At 42.2% G+C, this 20,264-nt stretch overlaps 1 protein-coding gene and 1 long non-coding RNA gene across 3 annotated transcripts in view; one reads left to right on the forward strand and one right to left on the reverse strand.

Moving 5' to 3' along the window:
- Window positions 1-10,851, reverse strand: part of NFX1 (nuclear transcription factor, X-box binding 1) — a 78,857-nt gene extending 68,006 nt beyond the window's left edge. Inside the window, exons 1-2 of one of the 2 annotated variants that reach the window (XM_045562972.1) lie at window positions 10,671-10,851; window positions 6,016-7,017 (exon numbers count right to left, since the gene is read on the reverse strand). In XM_045562972.1, coding sequence (XP_045418928.1) covers window positions 6,016-7,017; window positions 10,671-10,695 — 1,027 coding nt within the window. In that variant the 5' untranslated portion in view covers window positions 10,696-10,851. The remainder of the gene's footprint in view (window positions 1-6,015; window positions 7,018-10,670) is intronic. The other variant, XM_045562973.1, reaches the window with a different exon arrangement.
- Window positions 10,302-11,319, forward strand: LOC123646215. Its single transcript, XR_006737827.1, has 2 exons — window positions 10,302-10,799; window positions 10,969-11,319. It is a non-coding gene; the product is annotated as an uncharacterized LOC123646215 (long non-coding RNA).
- Window positions 11,320-20,264: the final 8,945 nt, after the last annotated feature.

Raw genomic sequence — 20,264 nt, forward strand, 5'->3', positions numbered from 1 at the left:
TCAGATAGTAATAAGTGCTATGGAAAAAACAAAACAAAAAAGGAGGATAGGGAACATTGGCAGTGGGGTTTAAGTCTTATAGTTTTAAACAAGGTGATCAGGAAGGCTTCTCTAAGAAGGTGAACGAACATGCAGCTGCACCAAATCTGCATGGTTATATGATTTCCTAGAACAGCATTCAGTTACCCTGATGCTAGAATGGAAAAGGTAGATTTTCCAGGGATGGGATTCTGTCAAATGGCTTGGCAGAGGGGTAATACTTCAAATGACTTATGATAAGGCCCAGCCTCAAGAGAGAATGAAGGGCTGGGGGCTGACAAAACCAATAGTAGGTGCAAGAGACTGAGAGAACCAGGACAGGTGGTTATGGTCAGAGAGTAGAACATAAGACTTTAAGATTTCAGAGACAGGCACCCCCAGGGTTTGGGTGTTGTTGAAGAGAAGAAATGAAGATGAAGGTCACCGCGTTGAACAGATCAAAAAACTTGAGGATGGCACAATCCATATGATCACTAAAGTCACCCAGAAAAACAGCAGGTTTTATGGTAGATCATTCTCAAACTTGAGCATGCATTAGAATCAACTGGAGGCTTGTTAAAAAATTAAGATTGCTGGGCCTCACTTTCAAAATTTGTTTGGTAAGTCTGAGGTGAGGCCTAACAACCTGTATTTTTGAACAAGTTCCCAGGTGTTACTGATGGCTGCTGGTCCGGGACTACACTTTGAGAACCACTGGGGTAGAGAAAAGATATAGGCAAGATGCACCAGTGAATAAAGGCTGGGGCTGGGAGATTTGGAGAATAATAAATGACAAAGATAAGGAGACATGGAAGGTGATGTAGCTAAAAGGTGTTGTAGCAACTAGCTTCACAGGAGCAGAGATTCTGATACAAAGGTGGAAGAATAATGGCTCAGAAATGACACTGAGGGCCGGATGCGGTGGCTCGTGTCTATAATCCTAGCACTCTGGGAGGCCACCACAGCACTCTAGCCCAAGTGACAGAGCGAGACTCCATCTCAAAAAAAAAAAAAGAAAAAAAAAAGAAAACAAAAAAAGAAATGACACTGAGGAAGATAGAGCATGCTCTTTCCATCTTCCAGAAACTAAAAATAAGTGGGATAAAGGAAAACAGCAGACTCTGAGAAACTGTTAGGAAAGTAGTGAACTGAGAGAAGGGCATAGGTCAATTAAGAGCAGGAGCATGGCAGAAACAGGGCATTTTGTTACCACTCACCAATGGATCCAGACAGTCTGAGAGAACAGGAGCAGTGCTAGGTTCTCTTAGTACAGAATGAGAGACCGCTCTTAAATAACCATGGAAACTTATATTTGGGGTGATCCTCTCCCTTCCAATCAAGCTTTCATCTCCACCACTCTATTAAAACTATTCTTATCAAGGCCAATAACCTTGACATTGTCAAATCAAATAGTCAATATGCAGTTGTCATTCTGGACCTATCAGTAGCATTGGGCACAAATGGTCACCCCTCCTCCCCGAATCTTTTTATTTGGCATTTAGAACATGATTCACTTCCTAGCTCAATTACCACTCATTCCCCATCTCCTCTGTTGGATCCCCATCTTTCAACCTTGAAACTCTGGAGTATGGCAAGGCTCAGTTCTCAAACTTTTCTTCTCTAACTACACTCACATCTTAGGTGATGTCCCCTTGTCCGTTAAATATGATCTCCACACTGACAATTCCTAATTTAAATCTCTAGTCCAGATCTCTTCCCTGAATGCCATTATGTCATATCCAATTCCCTACTTAACATGTTCATTTGGAAGTCAAATTTGAGGCACCTCAAATTTAACCAAATTTTTTATCTTCCTTGAATAAGAGGTAAATAAAACAAAAGGAAAAACACCATTTCCTATAAGAAAAGACTAAACTGTCCCAGATGGGAGATTAAAGAGACATGACTAAATGCAGTATAGTTCCCTGGATTTGATCCTAGAACAGAAAAAGGACATAAATGGAAAAGCTGGTGAAATCCAAGGTCTGTAGTTTAGTTAATACTATTGTACCAGTATGGCTTTCTTAGTTTTTGAAATTAAATTAAATTTATTATTTTTTTTTTATTTTTTGAGACAGACTCTTGCTCTGTTGCTGTGGCCAAAGTGCAGTGGTGTCATCATAGCTCACAGCAACCTCAAACTCCTAGGCTCAAGCAATCCTCCTGCCTCAGCCTCCTGAATTGCTGTGACTACAGGCACATGCCACTGTGCCCAGCTAATTTTTTCTATTTTTGGTAGAGACGGGGTCTCGCTCTTGATCAGTCTGGTCTTGAACTCCTGACCTCAAGTCATCCTCCCGCCTTGGCTTCCCAGAGTGCTAGGATTACAGGCATGAGCCACCGTGCCCGGCCTGCTTTCTTAGTTTTGACAAAGGTACTCTGGTTATATAAGATGTTAACATTAGAGGAAGATGGGCAAAGGATATAAGGGAATTCTTTGTACTGTCTTTGCAACTTTCCTATAAATCTGAAATTATTCCAAACTAACAAGTTTTTTAAGAAAACACCTTTTCCTTTCCCAGGCTTTACCACTAAATGCCAATTCTATTCTTCTAAATTGCTCAGGCACAAAATCTTTGGCTTCATTCTTGTTTCTGTCATTCTCTTGTATCCAACATCTAATCTGTCAACCTGGTCAACACAGTGAGACCCTGTCTCAACAAAAAATTTTTAAAGGCCGGGCGCGGTGGCTCACACCTGTAATCCCAGCACTCTGGGAGGCTGAGGCGGGTGGATCACTCAAGGTCAGGAGTTCGAGACCAGCCTGAGCAAGAGCGAGACTCCATGTCTCTACTGAAAAATAGAAACAAATTATCTGGCCAACTAAAAATACATATAGAAAAAATTAGCCGGGAATGGTGGCGCATGCCTGTAGTCCCAGCTACTCGGGAGGCTAAGGCAGTAGGATCGCTTAAGCCTAGGAGGTTGAGGTTGCTGTGAGCGAGGCTGACACCACGGCACTCACTCTAGCCTGGACAACAGAGAGAGACTCTGTCTCAAAAAAAAAAAAAAAATTTTTTTTAAATTAGCTGGCTGTGATATCGTGTGCCTATAATACAGCTATTCTGGAAACTGAGGCAGGAGGATTGCTTGAGCCCAGGAGTTCAAGGTTGGAGTGAGCTATGGTCACACCACTGCACTCCAGCCTAGGTGACAGAGTGAGACCCTGTCTCTAAAAAATATATTTATATACATTTATATATATTTTTTATGATATATATGTGATCATACCATCCCTCTTCACAAAACCTTCCAGAAGCTTCTCATCTTCTTAGAATCAAATAAATCTAAACCCATCACATTATCCAGCCCCTGCTATTTCTCAGCCTCTGCTAACCCCCCTTCATTGCCCACGATGCCCCACCCCCATCTCAATTTGTTCCTCCCTCTGCCTGGAAGGCTCTTCTCCAGAGAGCCAAATAGTGCACTTCTGTACTTCATTCTGGTCTCTGTTGAAATGTCTCCTTATCAAAGACATCAACTTATCTAAAATAGCACCCCTAGGCTAGGCATGGTGGCTCACGCCTGTAATCCTAGCACTCTGGGAGTCCGAGGTGGGAGGACAGCTTGAGCTCAGCAATTTGAGACCCGCCTGAGCAAGAATGAGACCCCGTCTCTACTACAAAAAGAGAAAAATTAGCCGGGCATGGTGGCACATGCCTGTAGTCCCAGCTACTTGAGAAGCTGAGGCAAGAGGATCACTTGAGCCCAGGAGTTTGAGGTTGCTGTGAGGTAGGCTGATGCCACGGCACTTGCCGGGGTAACAGAGTGAGACTCTGTCTCAAAAAAAAGAAAAAAAATATAGCACCCCTGTCACTCTGTTCTCCTAACCTGCATTATATTTCTTTTTAGCCCTTATCACCACCTGACATATTAAATATTTAATTGCCTTCTGTCTGTCTTCCCTACTAGAATGTAAACTCCATCAGTATTCCCTGTACCTAGAACAGTGTTTGGCACATAGTGATTTATGCAATAAATATAAATGAAGTATTCTCAGAAATGTGAATAAATGTGAGGATGTAAGGCCTGGAGAGATTTGTTAGGCACAATTCTAAGATGGTCTCACAGACTTCTAACCCCTGGTGTGCACACGCTGCATAATCTCTTCCCCTTGAGTATGGGTGGGCCTGAATTAATTAGAAGACCTTTTAAAAGCATCTCAAGCTTAGAGAAAGAAGTAAGATAGATTTTAAGCTTCAGCAGATGCTTTCCGGTGGCCTCCAAAGAGCAAACTACCATGTTGTGGACAGGGCCACGTGGCAGGGAGCTGTGGGTACCCTCTAGGAATCAAGAGTGATTCCTCTGGCTAACAGCTAGCAAGGAAACAGGAACCTTAGTCCTATACCTGTAAAGAACTGAATCCTGCCAACAACCAGTGAGCATTAAAGAGGACCCTGAGCCTCAGATGAGATCATATCCTGGCCAAATTTCAGCCCTGTGAGACCCTGAGCAGAGAACCCAGCTAACCTGTACCCAGACTCCTGACCAACAGAAACTGTGAAAGAATAAACTTGTGTTATCTTAAACCACTACATTTGTGGTAAATCATTATAAAGCAATAGGAAATTATTAGCCAGCCCTAAGGATTCAAAAACAACCCTAGCATAACAACATTGCTTTGCATCACATACAAGTTGAGTTTCCAAGGACTGCCTGGTGAAGCAAGCAACTAGAACTATTGGCCAGTGTCAAAACAGGCCCTGCGCAGATGGTGGCTTCATAGGTTAAGCTCTCTCTCACATGAAACTGGAGGGATACCAAAGATGGTGAAGGTCTATGAGGAAGAGCTAGTGGAATGAAGCTAATTAGCCTTAATGAAATATATACTCATCAGGGCAAAATGATGAATGTATTCAAATACTGCAAAAGGTTGATTTGCAATGATGGGGAGGGGAACTGCAAGAAGAGAGACTAGTTGCTATGCTGCTCCACAGGATAAAACTTGAACCAAAGGATGGAAAGTATTTATGGGAAAGAAGCCTTGAGTTCAATGTAAGGATGAACTTTCTAACAGTCAGAGCTGAGTACCTAGTATGTTCCAAGAGCTGTGTTAGGCAGTACGGTTACAAAAAATGAAAAGAAAGATACAGTCTCTGCTTTTAAGGAGCTTACAGAATAGTGGAGGGCACTGACACATAAACAAAGAATGGTTTCCAGGAGTAAACTCTGTAATAGAGAAAGACATATATGTAAGGGCTGGGATTAATGCTATCTATAGAGCTGAGAAAGGTTTCCTCAGCATGTGACTAAAGCAGCTTTTGAAAAATCAGTAAGAATTCACCAGTGAGTTGAGTGATAGAAATTCTAGACAGAAGGAACTGCATGCAACGGCATGGGAAAAAAAAACACAACAGTATAGAATCCAGAGAATAAAATGTGGTAAATACTGAGGCAGCAGAAGATGGGATTGTTGAGTAAGGCAGAAGCCAGAATCTGTAGGTGATGAGGACCAAGCAGAATTAAGCAGGACAATGACACAGTTCAGTGTTTTCGAAAAATCGCTCTCTGATACTGGTGTAAGAGATGAACTGAAAGAGAGAAACTTAGACATGGTGAGACCAGTTAGGTCTCTGTAACTAAGCAGACAAGATGAGGCACATGAGATGACGCAGGATGAAACCAACAGAGGAGGTAGATGTGTTACAATCCCCTACTTGCACTTTCACAACTCAAAAAACTCTTGTAACTAGATAAACCAACCATATTTGCATTTTTAAAACACCCTCACAAAATTCCTTATTTGTAAAAAAAAAAAATAATAATCCTTATTTGTATTTGCTTATGATATATACAAAACTAAGTGGTTACCTACTAGAGAGAGGGGAACAGCAGATAGTAGTAGAACCCAGGCAGATGGTGAATAAAGGCAGAAAGAGGCTTTTCACTGTATACCTTTTTATACTTTTTGGTTTCTAAATTGTATGAATATATGATTTACTTAAAAATTAAAATAAAAAAAGACCAACATATTTACACCCATCTAGGTAGGTTTACCTGTGTGTGTTTCCACATTCTTTAGCACATGGTTCTGTTTGCCTCGGGGGAAAGGAGATACTATTGGTGGATCCTGCCTTCGTATAGTGCATTTCTCTTGGTCAACCCTTCTGGAAGACTTGATGACTGCCAAGTTCCCACTGTCAGAGGCAGATTTTGTTGGTCTTTCATTGAGATTATCCTTTGGAATGGGGGCCATGTTTCTGGGTCCTGCATTTGTATGCCGTGGGCCCTCCTGTTTTGGTGGATTCCTCCCTGGTCGTGGCCTCGCCCCTTCCACTTCCCAGGGAGGCCTCTTTTGTGGGTATCTTCTCTGCTCATTTCGTCTGGCTCCATATCCATCCAATACTCCTTTTCTAACAGATGCATCTGAAGCGTCAGGGTAGAAAACCCCCACAGGTTTGGTATTTTCAAATCCAGCATCCTCAGGTTTTGGAGTCATTCTGTTGCCCCATTCACATTTGAGTTTCCCCTTGACTTTTGGTCCTTTAACATAGCTGTATGCAAACTGCGTTGCTTTTTTGGGTTTTGCCCCCCTGGGATCTGCACTGACAGCTTCCTTCTCACTGTCAGAAGGGCTGTGCTCTCTGGGGTTTGTCCCACTCTCTGATCTGGTCACGCTTTCTAAGCCAGCTGTATCTGAGGTTTGGTCAGTGAGACCTTGTGCTTTCTTGACTCTGATATGGTGCTTCTCACTCCTCAATTTCTGCCAAGGCTGACTCTGAAGGCCATGGCTCTTGGGTGATTTATTAGAAACACAGGATTGGAAAGAAGTCTGTTGATTCTTAGGTTTGCTTCCTGAAGAATGATAGCTGTGCTGATGAATAGCAGAGATGTCATCATAAGGCACCTGCCTGGAAAGGTGACAGGGAGATGGTGAACTGTAATTTCTTCTACCAATCCTATTAGAGTCTAGTCTCCTTTGAGTCTCACAGTTTAGACCAGAATTTTTTCTCTCCCGGGGAATGAACTCAGCAGCATCCGTATTGAACTTGAAAGTACCTAGGACACAAGAAATAGATATGCCAGTAAAAAGATTAATCTTCACCCTTAAAGCCACACTTAAAAATTATTTTCCTAAGGACTTTGTTTAAAACAGGCTCTTAGTGAGACCTGTGTTTCCTGTGAAGGTGCCTGTGGAGGACCCAATCATTCCATGTCTAGCAGCCACATACTACTAGCCACTGACAGCTAAGTGTGTTGCTGAGTAAAAATACTCACCTGAGCCATAAGGCACTATGTAGACATGTATTTATTTTATTAAAAAACTTAAGGTCAGCTAACAGTTCAAGGATATCAACCATCAGGTTCCACGTGGTCTTTCAAAACTCTAAAGTAGCATTGTGTAATATCAAGTAAACAGGCTTTGGAGTAAACCAAATGGGTTTAAAGTCTGGCCCTCCAGCTTACAGAACGAGTTTACGGATATCACTTGAAAACTTTTAGCCTTAGTTTCCCCATCCATGATAAAAGATAGTAATACTTATTTCAAAGGGTTATTAAGAAATTTAAGTAAGATTTCATAGATAGTACCTAGTGATTATATTAATTTTCATCTCTTCCCCCTAGGAATATAATACAGGTATTCTATAGACAACCTCCATAACATGGTCTAGAATCCCAAAGTCAAAAAAATTAAACATATTCCCCTTTAACGCACTCATCCCCACTCCCAAGATGCTTCTTGGTATAGTCAACTCAGTCCCTGAAGCCCAAAAATGAAATGATTTCTCTAAGGACACAAAATTAGTAGCAAAATAAGAACTATGTGCAGCATATAGAATATGAATTGACAGGGCCCAGAAGACATGGGTTTAAGTCCCTGCCCACCACTTACTAGGACTTTATGCAAGTTACTTAGCCCCAGTTTTCTTATATTTAATGGAATAGTAATAATCCCTACACCAAAGAGTTGCTGTGAAGAGTAAAGCAAGTTAATAACAAGCAAAAACTGATTAAAACAGTACTTTATTATTGCAGTTAGGACTACAGACTATCTGAAACATGCAGGCTTGAACACAGATGGGTGTAGTACAGAGCCTGAGGGTTTTAGGTTTAATAATAAGGTCTAACATGCATTAGGTATTTAATATGTGCCAGGCACTATTCTAAGCACTTTATATGTGTTATTCATTTAATTTGCACAGTCAGTCCTGATGAGAAAACTGAGGCACTGGCCAGGCATGGTGGTGGCTGATGCCTATAATCCCAGCACTTTGGGAGGATAAAACGGGAGGACTGCTTAAGGCCGGGAGTTCAAGACCAGCCTGGGCAACATATCAAAACTTCCATCTCCATTCAAAAAAAAAAAGAGAAGAAGAAGAAGAAAGAAAACTGAGGCATAGGTAAAGTAACTTGCCCAAGGCTACAGAGGTATTCCAAGGTAGACTCAGGATTCCAACTCAAGATGTGTGGCATTAGAGACCCTGCTTTTATACCACATTACACTGACAGAGGTGGGCAGGGGGTACTATAGAAACATACAGTAAAGAACTGAATGAGATTGTAAAGGTCATTAGGTAACTTCTCACTCAATCCAGGATTTGTCCTGAAAGCTTTTACGTAGGCAGAAATCTGGGGACGGGGTGGAGGGTCTCACAAAACGGCAAGAGGATTAGACAAATTCAGAAGGTGGCAGAGGTGTTCCGGAAACATAAAAGAGAACTTAAAGGTGGGAATGGGTAGACTCCACCAAGATGTATTGTGTAGTTTTCTCCTGCTTGAAGAAGCAAGGCTGGAGGGAGGGGCAGAAACAAGGTCAGTAAAGATGTCCAGAGTAGCCCGGTAAAGGAAGAGAAAAGGGTGTTTCATGCTGAGCAGTAATGAGTTGATGCAACTAAGAGTTTAGACCAGGCTGCACCTAATTCATATGGAGTATATGTTCCACCAGACATGAGGTAGTACACAAAACCCTCAGAAAAAAACTCTTAAGGGACATGAGGAAGGGGAAAAGGATATACCAATCAGGAAACCAGACCACAGCAAAGATTGGAGACACTCTTGTCTTTCACTATTTAAGTAACTGGAAGTTACTCAGTAAATAGGAAGTCTCATCACCAAGGCATGACTATAATACAAATAAGTGGTACCCTCGATCCAAGATAACACAGCAGCCTAGTAGGTATCCACCAGGTGGGTGGAACAGCATCAGGGAAAATCCAACCAGTAGATTACAAAGTCCAGAGACAAAGCCTGGCTTGGTGAGTCTGTCCATGGGCAGAAAGATATCCCCTGGACTGGGCTGCTGTTTAAGGACCTTGAATGGGGATGAAAGGTGTGAGTTAGAGATGATGCTAAAATAAGAACACAGAACAGGAACGAAAGCAAAAATGAAGACACATGAAAGGGAATGGGGAGGTCCTTGGACTAGGGATTTTGCCTCAGTAGATGCGTTATGGGTTGGAAGCAGCAACCTGTGGCACAGTTCCAGAAGCCAACACTATGACTCACAACTAGCCCCCACCCAATTTTGCTTCAGGCACTGAAAGGTATAGAAATGGGTCAGAAGGGAGCCTGTGGATGGGAAGATCAATGGATCCAGTTTAGAGGATATGGTGAAGGACTAGATGGGGAGAATAACAAAACACCAGCCCAGAAAGTTTTCTACCCCTTAAGATGACTTAATACCCAAATCAGGTCTAGGGTACACCAATGCAGTGTGTTTCTAACTTTTTAAACTGAGAACCACAGTAGTAAATACATTCTACTTGTCACTTGGTACACAGATACACATCTAGTCTTCTTGGTGCCCAACAGCTGGTTGGTAGTAAAGTTTAAGATGCAAACCAACGAATTTCCAAACCCCATGTTGCAAATTGCTATTCTGTGTTTCAGAAAGAGTGGATCACAAAATCGAATCAATGTAGTGGGTTGTGACAAGCATTTTAAAAAATGAAACAGAAAATAGAGTACATTGTAGACAGTAAAGGAAACCATTGCCTCTTGAAACTTTTGGTTTACTTGTATATTTTTGTAAGTGTGCACTGAAGTCGTGATGCAAAATGTTTCCCTTTGGTCGCTGTCCACATACACACTGAAGGGAACGGAAATGAATGTTATATTAACAGCCAAATGAGGCTGCCCCTACACACAGAGGCAACTCCGGGTGGGGAAGTAAGCTAACAATTACGGAACAGAGTACAGGGTGGGAGCCTTCACGGCAATTAACTTATTTACTCCTAACTGACAGATCACACAGAGTTCGCGGCAGGCTGAGGTTTCCAGCCATTGGTGTTCGGCTCGCGCCCGCGCCGCCCCCCCGAGGAGGTATGAACACACCCTAAGAACAGCGCGCAACCCCGCTACACGTCAGAACCCGCCACCCTCACGGGCTGTGACGCGGCCGACGCCCGCCTGTGGACGGTCAGTGCGTTGCTGCCCCAGGAAGAGCCCTGTGGGCGAGCAGGACATCCATATCGACTCCCTCGGCGACGGGACAAGCACACTCTCCTCTGAAACCCACTTGCTGGGCTTCACCACCCGGTAACAGATCTCCGTACGCAGCACGCGCGTGGCTTGGCCCTTCCGAGCCACTATCCCCAACCGTAGTATGTGCCATTCTCGCGATATGAATGGCCGGAGCCCTAAGAGTTTGTCACTGACCCAATTTCCGCTCCCTGAGAGGGGGCCCAGTGCCTCGCGGGCCGGGACATTACCTGAGACAGGAGGCGCCTCCGCCATCCCGTGCTGCAGCCTAAAGCGAGCCTCGCAGCAAAGCAAGCACTGTCACCCGGTCACGTGCCCCGGACTTCCGGCGCCACGAGAATGTTCACATCGGCGAGCAGGTAAACCGCCAACCGTGTCGCGCGGCCGGAATATACCGCACGGCGCGTCCCTGACGTCAGACAGATGCGCCAGGCATCGGGCAGAAGGAGGGCGCAAGTAGCTGGAGGTGGGGAGGCTTGCGGGAGGGAGGGCTGGGATTTGCGTAATCACTGTGTTTTTCTTTTCGAGATTCGCTGCGCTCTCACGCCGCCATGCCCTTCATGCAACCAGGCCTTCCCTTGTCCCATCCAGGAAAGATTAAAAGGCTGACACCTTTAAAGATCAGAAAAGAGCCATCTCTGAGAGCTGCTACCCGGGAGGCTTCAGCTACATAACAAGGCCATCTTTCCTAGCCAAGCTTCTTTTCCCGTAACCTATCTTGCCACTAAAATCTGTTTGTGGCCATGCTCGGAGCCCGCATTCTTTCTGTGACCTCAAAATCTTATATAAGTTTCTGTATCCCATTGGGGCTTGGGTATTTATTTTGAAGGCTCTCGTGTATACACATTAAATAAATTTGTATGCCTTTTTTCCTGTTAATCAACCTCATGTCAGGTTTTTTTCAGCGAACCGCGGGGGCGCGGGGAGGTGGGGTGTCAAGGGTCTTGGCCCCTACACCCTTTTGTCCTGCCACCCACACAGCTTCAAGTGGTCTTCAGGAGACGACAGCTCAGACATCACCTTATTCTTAGAGTAGTTTAGGCTTGGGGTTTTAAAACAAAACAGGGACATCAGAATTCCAGACTTAAACAAAAAACACTAAGGCAATCTGGGGAAAGAAGTCTGCAAAACAATAAAGGGCTAATACACAAAAGAGCTCTTACAAATAAGTTATTTAATAGAAAATGATAAAACTACATTTAAGAAATGATGACGGCCGGGCGCGGTGGCTCAAGCCTGTAATCCTAGCACTCTGGGAGGCCAAGGCAGGTGGATGGCTTGGGGTCAGGAGTCCGAGACCAGCCCGAGCAAGAGCGAGATCCCATCTCTACTAAAAATAGAAAGAAATTATCTGGCCAACTAAAAAATATATATATAGAAAAAATTAGCCGGGCATGGTGGCGCATGCCTGTAGTCCAGCTATTCTGGAGGCTGAGGCAGTAGGATCGCTTAAGCCCAGGAGTTTGAGGTTGCTGTGAGCTAGGCTGACGTCACGGCACTCACTCTAGCCCCGGCAACAGAGCGAGACTGTCTCAAAAAAAAAAAAAAAGAAATGATGACGGTAAAACAAATGGACACTAAACACGAGGGGAAAAGTTTGGAGTCACATTTTTAAGGTACAAAATTTTAAATGAATGTGTGGAATTGTTTTGTTGTTTTACCAATCAGGTTGGATAAAGGACTTCTAAAGGCAATTAATAGGAAAATAAATGGGCAATAATTATGAAAAGGCCTCACTAATATTAAATGCAGAATTTAAAAATAAGGTTTTAGTTCAATTTTTGTTTTGTTTTTGCCTGTCATTTCCATAGCCAAGATATCTCTGGCACCTTTAATCTTGGGAATAGCACTTCCTTTCAATGCCTAATCCCACAGACTACAGAAAGTCCATACTACTTGGTATCTTAACCTGACCCTGACCAAACATCTCTGGAGATTCTTTAGGAATACTTTATTATGTTTGAAAAATTGACCAAGAGCTTGATTGTTTCCAAAGCCAGCTCTTGTGCTTACCACTGCTGCTGCTGTAGAATTTTGCGGGACCACTCTTACAGACTCTTAACTAGCTTCCCGGGAATACAAAATGCTTCATACTACTTAGGTCTCAAACATAGATTCAGGAACATCCCTTAATTCCCCAAAGCACAGCCAAGACAAAGGTGTAACATTTAACAAGATTTTAATGAAGTCTTGAGGATTACAAAGGCCAATGCAGACAGCAGTTTACAATTGACATTAAAATTAACCAATCCTAGGAACCCAAACTCTTGACCACAGGTCTCTGCCTAGACCCAGAAATCCTACATGTGGCAGAGCACTGGCTTAATTCTCATTGATGGAAACCTCTGGAATCTTCTTACTGACTCTGTACTATGAACCCAGAGACTAAAAAAAAAAAAAATCCCTCACTACCTCCCCATCCAGCCAAGGATTTCCTTAAGTGACTGACAGTGGGAACATTCATTTCCTTCAGGGAGAATTCATACGTTCAGTCCCCCAAGTGTAGCCTCTATGGCCTAAACAAAGGAATCACAGTAATTGACAGGATATTTCCCAGAGTCTTACTTTTTTAATTTTAACCAGTAACACAAGTGGGGAACTAAAAGTTCAGAAAGTATAGCACCAAGCTCTGTCCAATTCTTTCATACAGTTTCTCCTACACTGAGAAGTAAATCTCAGATCAGGCTTATGTATGGCCCTTGTTGTCATTCAGTTTGTCATTTCTTTGAGAAAATACTCATAGTAAAATACAATTCTTCAGGAATAAATGATAACTTTCAGTTATAGGACAGTTTAAAGGGCAAATATAAGAAAATTATCTAATTCTGTAGAACATAGGTTTGCCTGAACTATACCATGATATTTGCATTTATAAAGTAATTCACTGATCCAGGCTTCCCTAAGAACATAAAATAGACTCATTCATTCACATATGTTTTAATGTATATTCTGTCTTGGGCATTGCTTTAAGTGCTTGAGGTAAATGCTGAAACAAACAGACATGGTCCCTTCCTCATGAAGTGCATTATCTAATAGGAGAGATGAAAACTAGGTATACAAGCAAAACAATTACAAAACATGTTAGTGTTATAAAATAAGCAGGGTAACAGTGACAGAGACTATCCGAATCTGCTTCAGAAAAGGTGGCTGGACTTTGTTGAAAATGAAAAGAAGCAAGTCATGTGAAGGTTTAGGCAGAAGGAACACCATATGCAAAGGCCATGAGGCAGGAAAGAGCTTCACGTGTTCAAGGTATTGAAACTTCTTTAGTTAGTGGCTGGGGAAATTGGAGAGGTAGGTAGGGAGAATATCATGCCTCAATAGTGGATTTTATCCCAAGAACAATGGGAGGTTCCTGAAAGGTTCTAAGCACAAAAGTGGTGGTATCTGATGTACACTTAAAAGATTTTTCTTGCTCCCCTGGGAAGAATGATTAGGAGTGGACAGACCAGTTACATTTTTGTATTATGCTAACGCAGAAGATGATGGCGGCCTCGGACTAAAGTGATATAAAATGTGATGGAGAGAAGGGGATAGACCTGAAGTACAATTGAGATATAACCATTCTCCAGCTTTCAAACTTTTTCTAAACCAACAAGTGTGATATCTTGTTGATTTAATTTGCTTTTCTCTGATTACTAATGAGTTTGAACATTTCTTGATGGCCTTTTGAGTTTCCTCTTTTTAAATTGCTTATCCACTAGTTGAGCGTGGTAGTGCATGCCTGTAGTCCTAGCTACTCAGGAGGCTGAGGTAGGAGGATCGCTTGAGCACAGGAGGTAGAGGCTGCAGTGAGCTATGATCATGCCACTGCACTCCAGCCTGGGCAATGGAGCAAGATCCCATCTCTTGGCGGGACGCGGTGGCTCATGCCTGTAATCCTAGCACTCTGGGAGGCTGAGGCGGGCAGATTGTTTGAGCTCAGGAGTTCGAGACCAGCCTGAGCAAGAGCGAGACCCCGTCTCTACTAAAAATAGAAAGAAATTATACAGACACCTAAAAATATATATAGAAAAAATTAGCTGGGCATGGTGGCGCATGCCTGTAGTCCCAGCTACTCAGGAGGCTGAGGCACGATCGCTCGAGCCCAGGAGTTTGACGTTGCTGTGAGCTAGGCTGATGCCACGGCACTCTGGCCCAGGCAACAGAGTGAGACTCTGTCTCAAAAAAAAAAAAAAAAGAACCCGTCTCTTAGAAAAGAAAAAAAATTGGTTATCCATATTCATTGCCCATTTTTCTGTTGGGGCTGCTCTATTTTTCTTACTGATTTTTTCTGTATATTGTAGATATCAACCTCATGTCAGTTGCAGACATTTAAATTGTCCTCTCTTCCATTAAGTCTATTAATTTTGTTGTTGAACATAAATCCTTAATTTTGACAGGTCAGCTTACCAAACAAACCTTATTGTCATCTTTAGAAATTACCAGGTGTATCACTCTGGGTCCTATCAGGAGAGAAGAACCCCTTTTGTTGAACAGGAACGACACTTTTTGAACAGGGAAGGTTTTATTTAAAGACTTATTAACTATAACAGGGGACTGGAGTAATAAGGGATTGGCTAGTAAAGACATACAAAGAGAACTCTAAAAGAATACAGGATTAGTACATAAAAGGAGCAGCCACTACCTGTAGGGCTGAGACAAGAGTGTCCAAGGAAGAGCCCAGACCAGAGCTGAAGTGCAGACTTTGTTAGAGCATGCGTCTGTGGCTGACTAGGTGGCAAGGAAGTTGCCAGATATTCTTCTTCTGGAGTGCTGGTGAAAGCCATTCATGGGAACGTGTCTCACCAGAGGCACCCTACTACAAACTACCTGTGGAGAGTACCAGAAGTTTCTGGCTACTGGCCACTATCCACTGCAACAGCCAGGCAGTGAAGAAGCCATGTGCATTGCAGGCACCAGATACTGGAGAAGTTACCTGCGCCACAGAGGCCTGCTCCACTGAAACATCAGAAACAAGAAGCAAAACCCTTTCCTCCTGCAACATCTTTTCAGTGCCCTCTACTGACAAAGCTTAATACCTGCCAGCTGGCAAAGGATAAGTATTTAAAGGGCCCAAATCCATTTCAGAGAGCAGGCGAAAAGGATAAATTTAGAACTGAAAAGCAAACTCAAAACTGGCACATCAGAGAACCTACTTATTATTTTTAAAACTTGTAAATAAATGGAAGCAAGCAAGCATTTATCTTCCCTTTCCTATAGAAGCAGTACCTTCACACAACATACGAAAACCTATAGCAGGTATTGAAAGCAGTGCTCAGACAGAAATTTATAGCTATAAATACTTATTAAAAAAAGAAGTCCAGATCATGGAATATTATTCATCAATAAAAACAAATGAAGCTAGTGCAATGGGGCACACCTATAGGCCCCACTATGGGAGGCTGAGGCAGGAAGATTACTTGAGTCCAGTAGTTTGAGTCCAGCCTGGGTAACATAGTGAGACCCCATCCTAAAAACAAACAAACAAAAACCCCCAAACAAATGAGCTATCAAGCAATGAAAAAAACGTGGAGAAAACTCAAATGCATATTGATACGTTAAAGAAGGCAATCTGAAAAGGCTATAAACTATATGATTCCAACTATATGATGTTCTGGAAAAGGCAAAGCTATGGAAACAGTAAAGAGATCAAGGGTTGACAGAAATTAGGGAGGAAAGAGATATGAACTGACAAAGCACAGAGAATTTTTAGGGCAGTGAAACTATTCTGTATGATACTACAATGGTGGATGCATGTCATTACACATTTGTTAAAGTCCATAGGATGTACAACATCAAGAGTGACCCCTAATGTAAACTATGGACTTTGAGTGATAATGATAGGTCAATGTAGGTTCATTGATTGTAACAAAAATGCACCACTATGGTGTAGGAAGTTGATAGTGGGCGAGGTTATGCATGACATGATAACTCTGTACTTCCCACTCAATTTTGCTGTTAACTTAAAACTTGAAAAAAAAACTTTATTAGTATAAAAGAAGAAAAATCCCAAATCAATCGCTTAACTGTCCACCTTAAAAAACTACAAAAAGAAGAGCAAACTAAACCAAAGCACATAGAAGGAAAGAAATAATAAAATTTAGACCAAAAATTAATGGAATAGAAACCAGAAAAAATAGAGAAAAATCAACAAAACAGAGTTCATTGAACAAAAGCAACAAAATTAACAAACTTTTTGATAGAATTACTACCAAAAAAAGAGAGAAGACTCAAATTACTAACATTGGGGATGAAAGAGGAGGCATTACTACTGACCTTACACAAATAAAAAGGTCAGTATGACCTATGAACAACTAACCGTATGCCAACAAATTAGATTACTTAGATGTCGTGGACAAATTCCTAGAAGACACAAACTTCCAAAACTGACTCAAGAATGAATAGAAAATCTGAATAGACCTATAACAAGTAGAGATTGAATTAGTAATAAAAAACCTTTCCATAAAGAAAAGCCTAGGCCCAGCCTAGATGGCTTCACTGGTGAATTCTACCAAATGTTCAAAGAAGAATGAACACTAATCTTTCACAAACTCTTCCAAAAAACAGAGGAGGAGGGAGTACTTCCCAACTCATTCCACAGATAAGAATCTTTATTTTAGGGCAATCACTGCCTACCCCTTCACTGCAGAAATTGATGGCAACAGCCCGGAGTGCCTATCCATGAAAACAGGTTCAGACTGATCAGAGGCACCCTCGAGCAGCAGTTCTTAACCTTTGCTACACCTAAGAACTACCTGGGGAGCTTTTAAAAATCCAAATGTCCACACTGTATCTAGATCTACTATGTCAGAATCTATGGGGGTAGGACCCAGGTAACAATATTTTTAAAAAACCCTCTAGGTGATATAAAAAAAATAAAAGGATACAGATGATAGAAGCGCCAAACTTATATGTCTATTGTATCATTCCAAATCCTTCTCCACCCCTGCCAAACTCTGAGTACTGACAGATTAAGACCTAAGACCATCTGTACTCAATGGTTAACAAATTTAATAGTGACCAGCGAGGTTGTCTGGTGATAACTACAGGAGTGATGATCAGACGCTTTATGGTGCCTGGGGTACTTTACTACAGGACTCAACCATTTCACTTTCCTTAAATTCACTGACATTAATGCAGACCATGGCATGCCCTTTGGCTCTTAATACAGGAAGAATTAGTGTGACAAAGGAATTAAGGAAACTTCCGGCAGGGAAAACTGTATGAGCAGAGGCAAGGAAGCAGGACTGTGTGGTAGATATGGGGGAACTAGAAACAGAGCAATTATTAGAGCATAAAACTGAAAAGTGGGACATGTCATGGAGAGAGGATGCAGAGGAATTATTCAGGACCCCCCCCCTTTTTTTTTTTTTTAAGAGATGGGGTCTCACTTTGTTGCCCAGGCTGGAGTGCTGTGGCATGATCACAGCTCACTGTAGCCTTGAACTCCTGGGCTCAAGGGATCTTCCCATCTTAGTTTCCTAAGTGGACAGGGCTATAAGTGCATGCCACCACATCTGGCCAATTTTTAAAAAAAATTTTTGTAGAGATAAAGTCTCACTATGTTGCCTAGGCTGGTCTTGAACTCCTGGCCTCAACCCATTCTCCTGCCTTGGCCTCCCAAAGTGTTAGGATTGCAGATGTAAGCCACTATGTCCAGCCTATTCAGTCAAGTGACAGGAACTCAACTCCAACTAGTTTAAGCAGAAAAGGGGATTTACTGGCAGAATCCTCAGACAGCCCACAGAATCAAAGGAAGGGTTGTACAGATCTGGAACACTCTGGGAATTTCAAGGATCAGAATTTAGAGCTCAGTGCCATGATGATTCTTTCATTCTGCCTCTCATCTTGGCTCCTCTCTGGCCTCACTCAAAAGCTTCTCATGCTGTCAAAGAGTTAAAAAAAAAAAAAAAGCATGGCCTCTGATAGGCACAGCCTACTCACATGGACACTCCTATAGCTTGGAACAGTAAGGATAGTGCTACTCTAAAATTGGCATTTTCCCAATAATCACCTGGTTGGAATGGGGGAGGTAGTTTCCTAAAAGAAAGAGAATGCTGTTCTGAAAAGACTAAGCAATGAACCATTACAGACAGGCAGAGGCCAGGTCATAGTAAGCTTTTTAAGCCCTGCTAGAGATATTAGGGAATCATTAAAGAATTTAAATCAGATTTGTATTTTAGAAAGGTAAGTGGCACTATATGTGATGAACGGACTAAAGGAAGTGAAACTATGCAAGAGAAGCAAGCCATTTATCCTAAAAGACTTTGTGAGAGATGTCTAGGCCAAGGAGAGTTGATAGAGGAAGGAGAGGAGGAGTTGGATCTGAGAAACCCTTAGGGGTTAAAAGCAGGGTTTAATGATAATTGTGTAGGGTGAGGCAAAATGTAGGCATCAAGGACAACCCAAGAGCTTGCTGTTCTGAAAGATGGGAGGATAATGGTCCCATTAGCTGTGACAGGGAAAACGGGGAGATTCGGGTCTGGGGAAAGGTGATAGGTTGTCTTGGCCACTTGAACGTGAGGTGCCTGTCAGCTTCTGGAACATTGAAATAATTGTTAGGCAAACAGCTGGATATAAATAGTATTTTGAAACTCAGGGGCAATATCAACGATAGAAGTATAGATTTGGAAGTCAGCAGTTAAAGCCATAAGGATAGCTGAGATCACTAAATATAAGTGAGCAGAGAAAGAAGTATGGATGGATTAAAAACCAGAATCCTGAAGAACACTAACATTATAGGGCTGGAGACGAGGATTTCAGAAAGAAGTCTCAGAGGCAATAGTCAGAGGAACAGGAGAACCAGAGTATTATCGCAAAAGCCAAGAGAGTAGAGATTTAGGTAGAGTGATTGCTTACTGGTATCCAATGCATTAATGCAGTCTAGCTTGAGGGCTAAATATCACCCATTAAAACTGGCAATATATGCATCATTGACAACATTAGCAAGACAAGAAATCAAAGAGAAATGTTTGCTGAAAGTGAACACCAAGATAATGAGCCTAATTTGGATATGTTAAATTTTAGGTGACAGCATTTAAATGACAATGCTCAGAACTGAAAATATGGATAAGAGGTCCAGGCTAGTGACAGTTATTTTGAGTCAGTACACAGGTAATAGTTGAAACCATGGGTGAGATTTCTCAAGGAGTATAGATTGAAACTGTAATGGAAGAAATATTTAAGGGGCTGAGTGAAAAAGAGGGGTCCGTGGAAGAGAATAAGTGGCCAGATTAGAAGAAAAACCAGGAGAACTCAGAGAAGCCAAGAATAGTTTCAGGAAGACAATGATGAATATTGAAATGTTTGTTCCCACTGGAAGGCTTCTTGAGAGGGTAAAGTTAGTGGGGATGGGAGAGGGTTAGATATGTGTCTCATCCTCACCTGTAATTAAACAGTGAACTCTTGAAGAGAGGAGCTGTGATTGCTCTTCGTATCCCCTGGGCTGGTAGAGAGACTTCTACAAAGTTGGCGTTCATAAATGTTTATTGGTTGGATCTGCACACACATGAAAGTCTGGTGCACACGGCACTGTGAGGCACCCAGCCTGGCTAGAGGGGAAACGCTGTTGGCAAGAGGTTGAGGATGGGGGGACAGGATCATTAAACACCCTGAAATAAGGCAGGAGTTTGAACTTGCTGTAGCATTCCAGGCATCTACCAAGAAAAGAATGAAGCCCCTGCTTTTTTATTACTAATAACCCCTTAATGAGAACAGCACATTGCAGTTAACAAAGTACTTATGACCATTACCTCAATTTTTCCTCACAATAGCTTTGTGAGTCAAGCACAATTTTACTAACAAGGAAACAGAAGTTTAGAGAAGTTGAGTAGACCAGTCAC

The sequence above is a fragment of the Lemur catta genome, chromosome 10, assembly GCF_020740605.2.
Source record: "Lemur catta isolate mLemCat1 chromosome 10, mLemCat1.pri, whole genome shotgun sequence".
NCBI lineage: Eukaryota > Metazoa > Chordata > Mammalia > Primates > Lemuridae > Lemur > Lemur catta.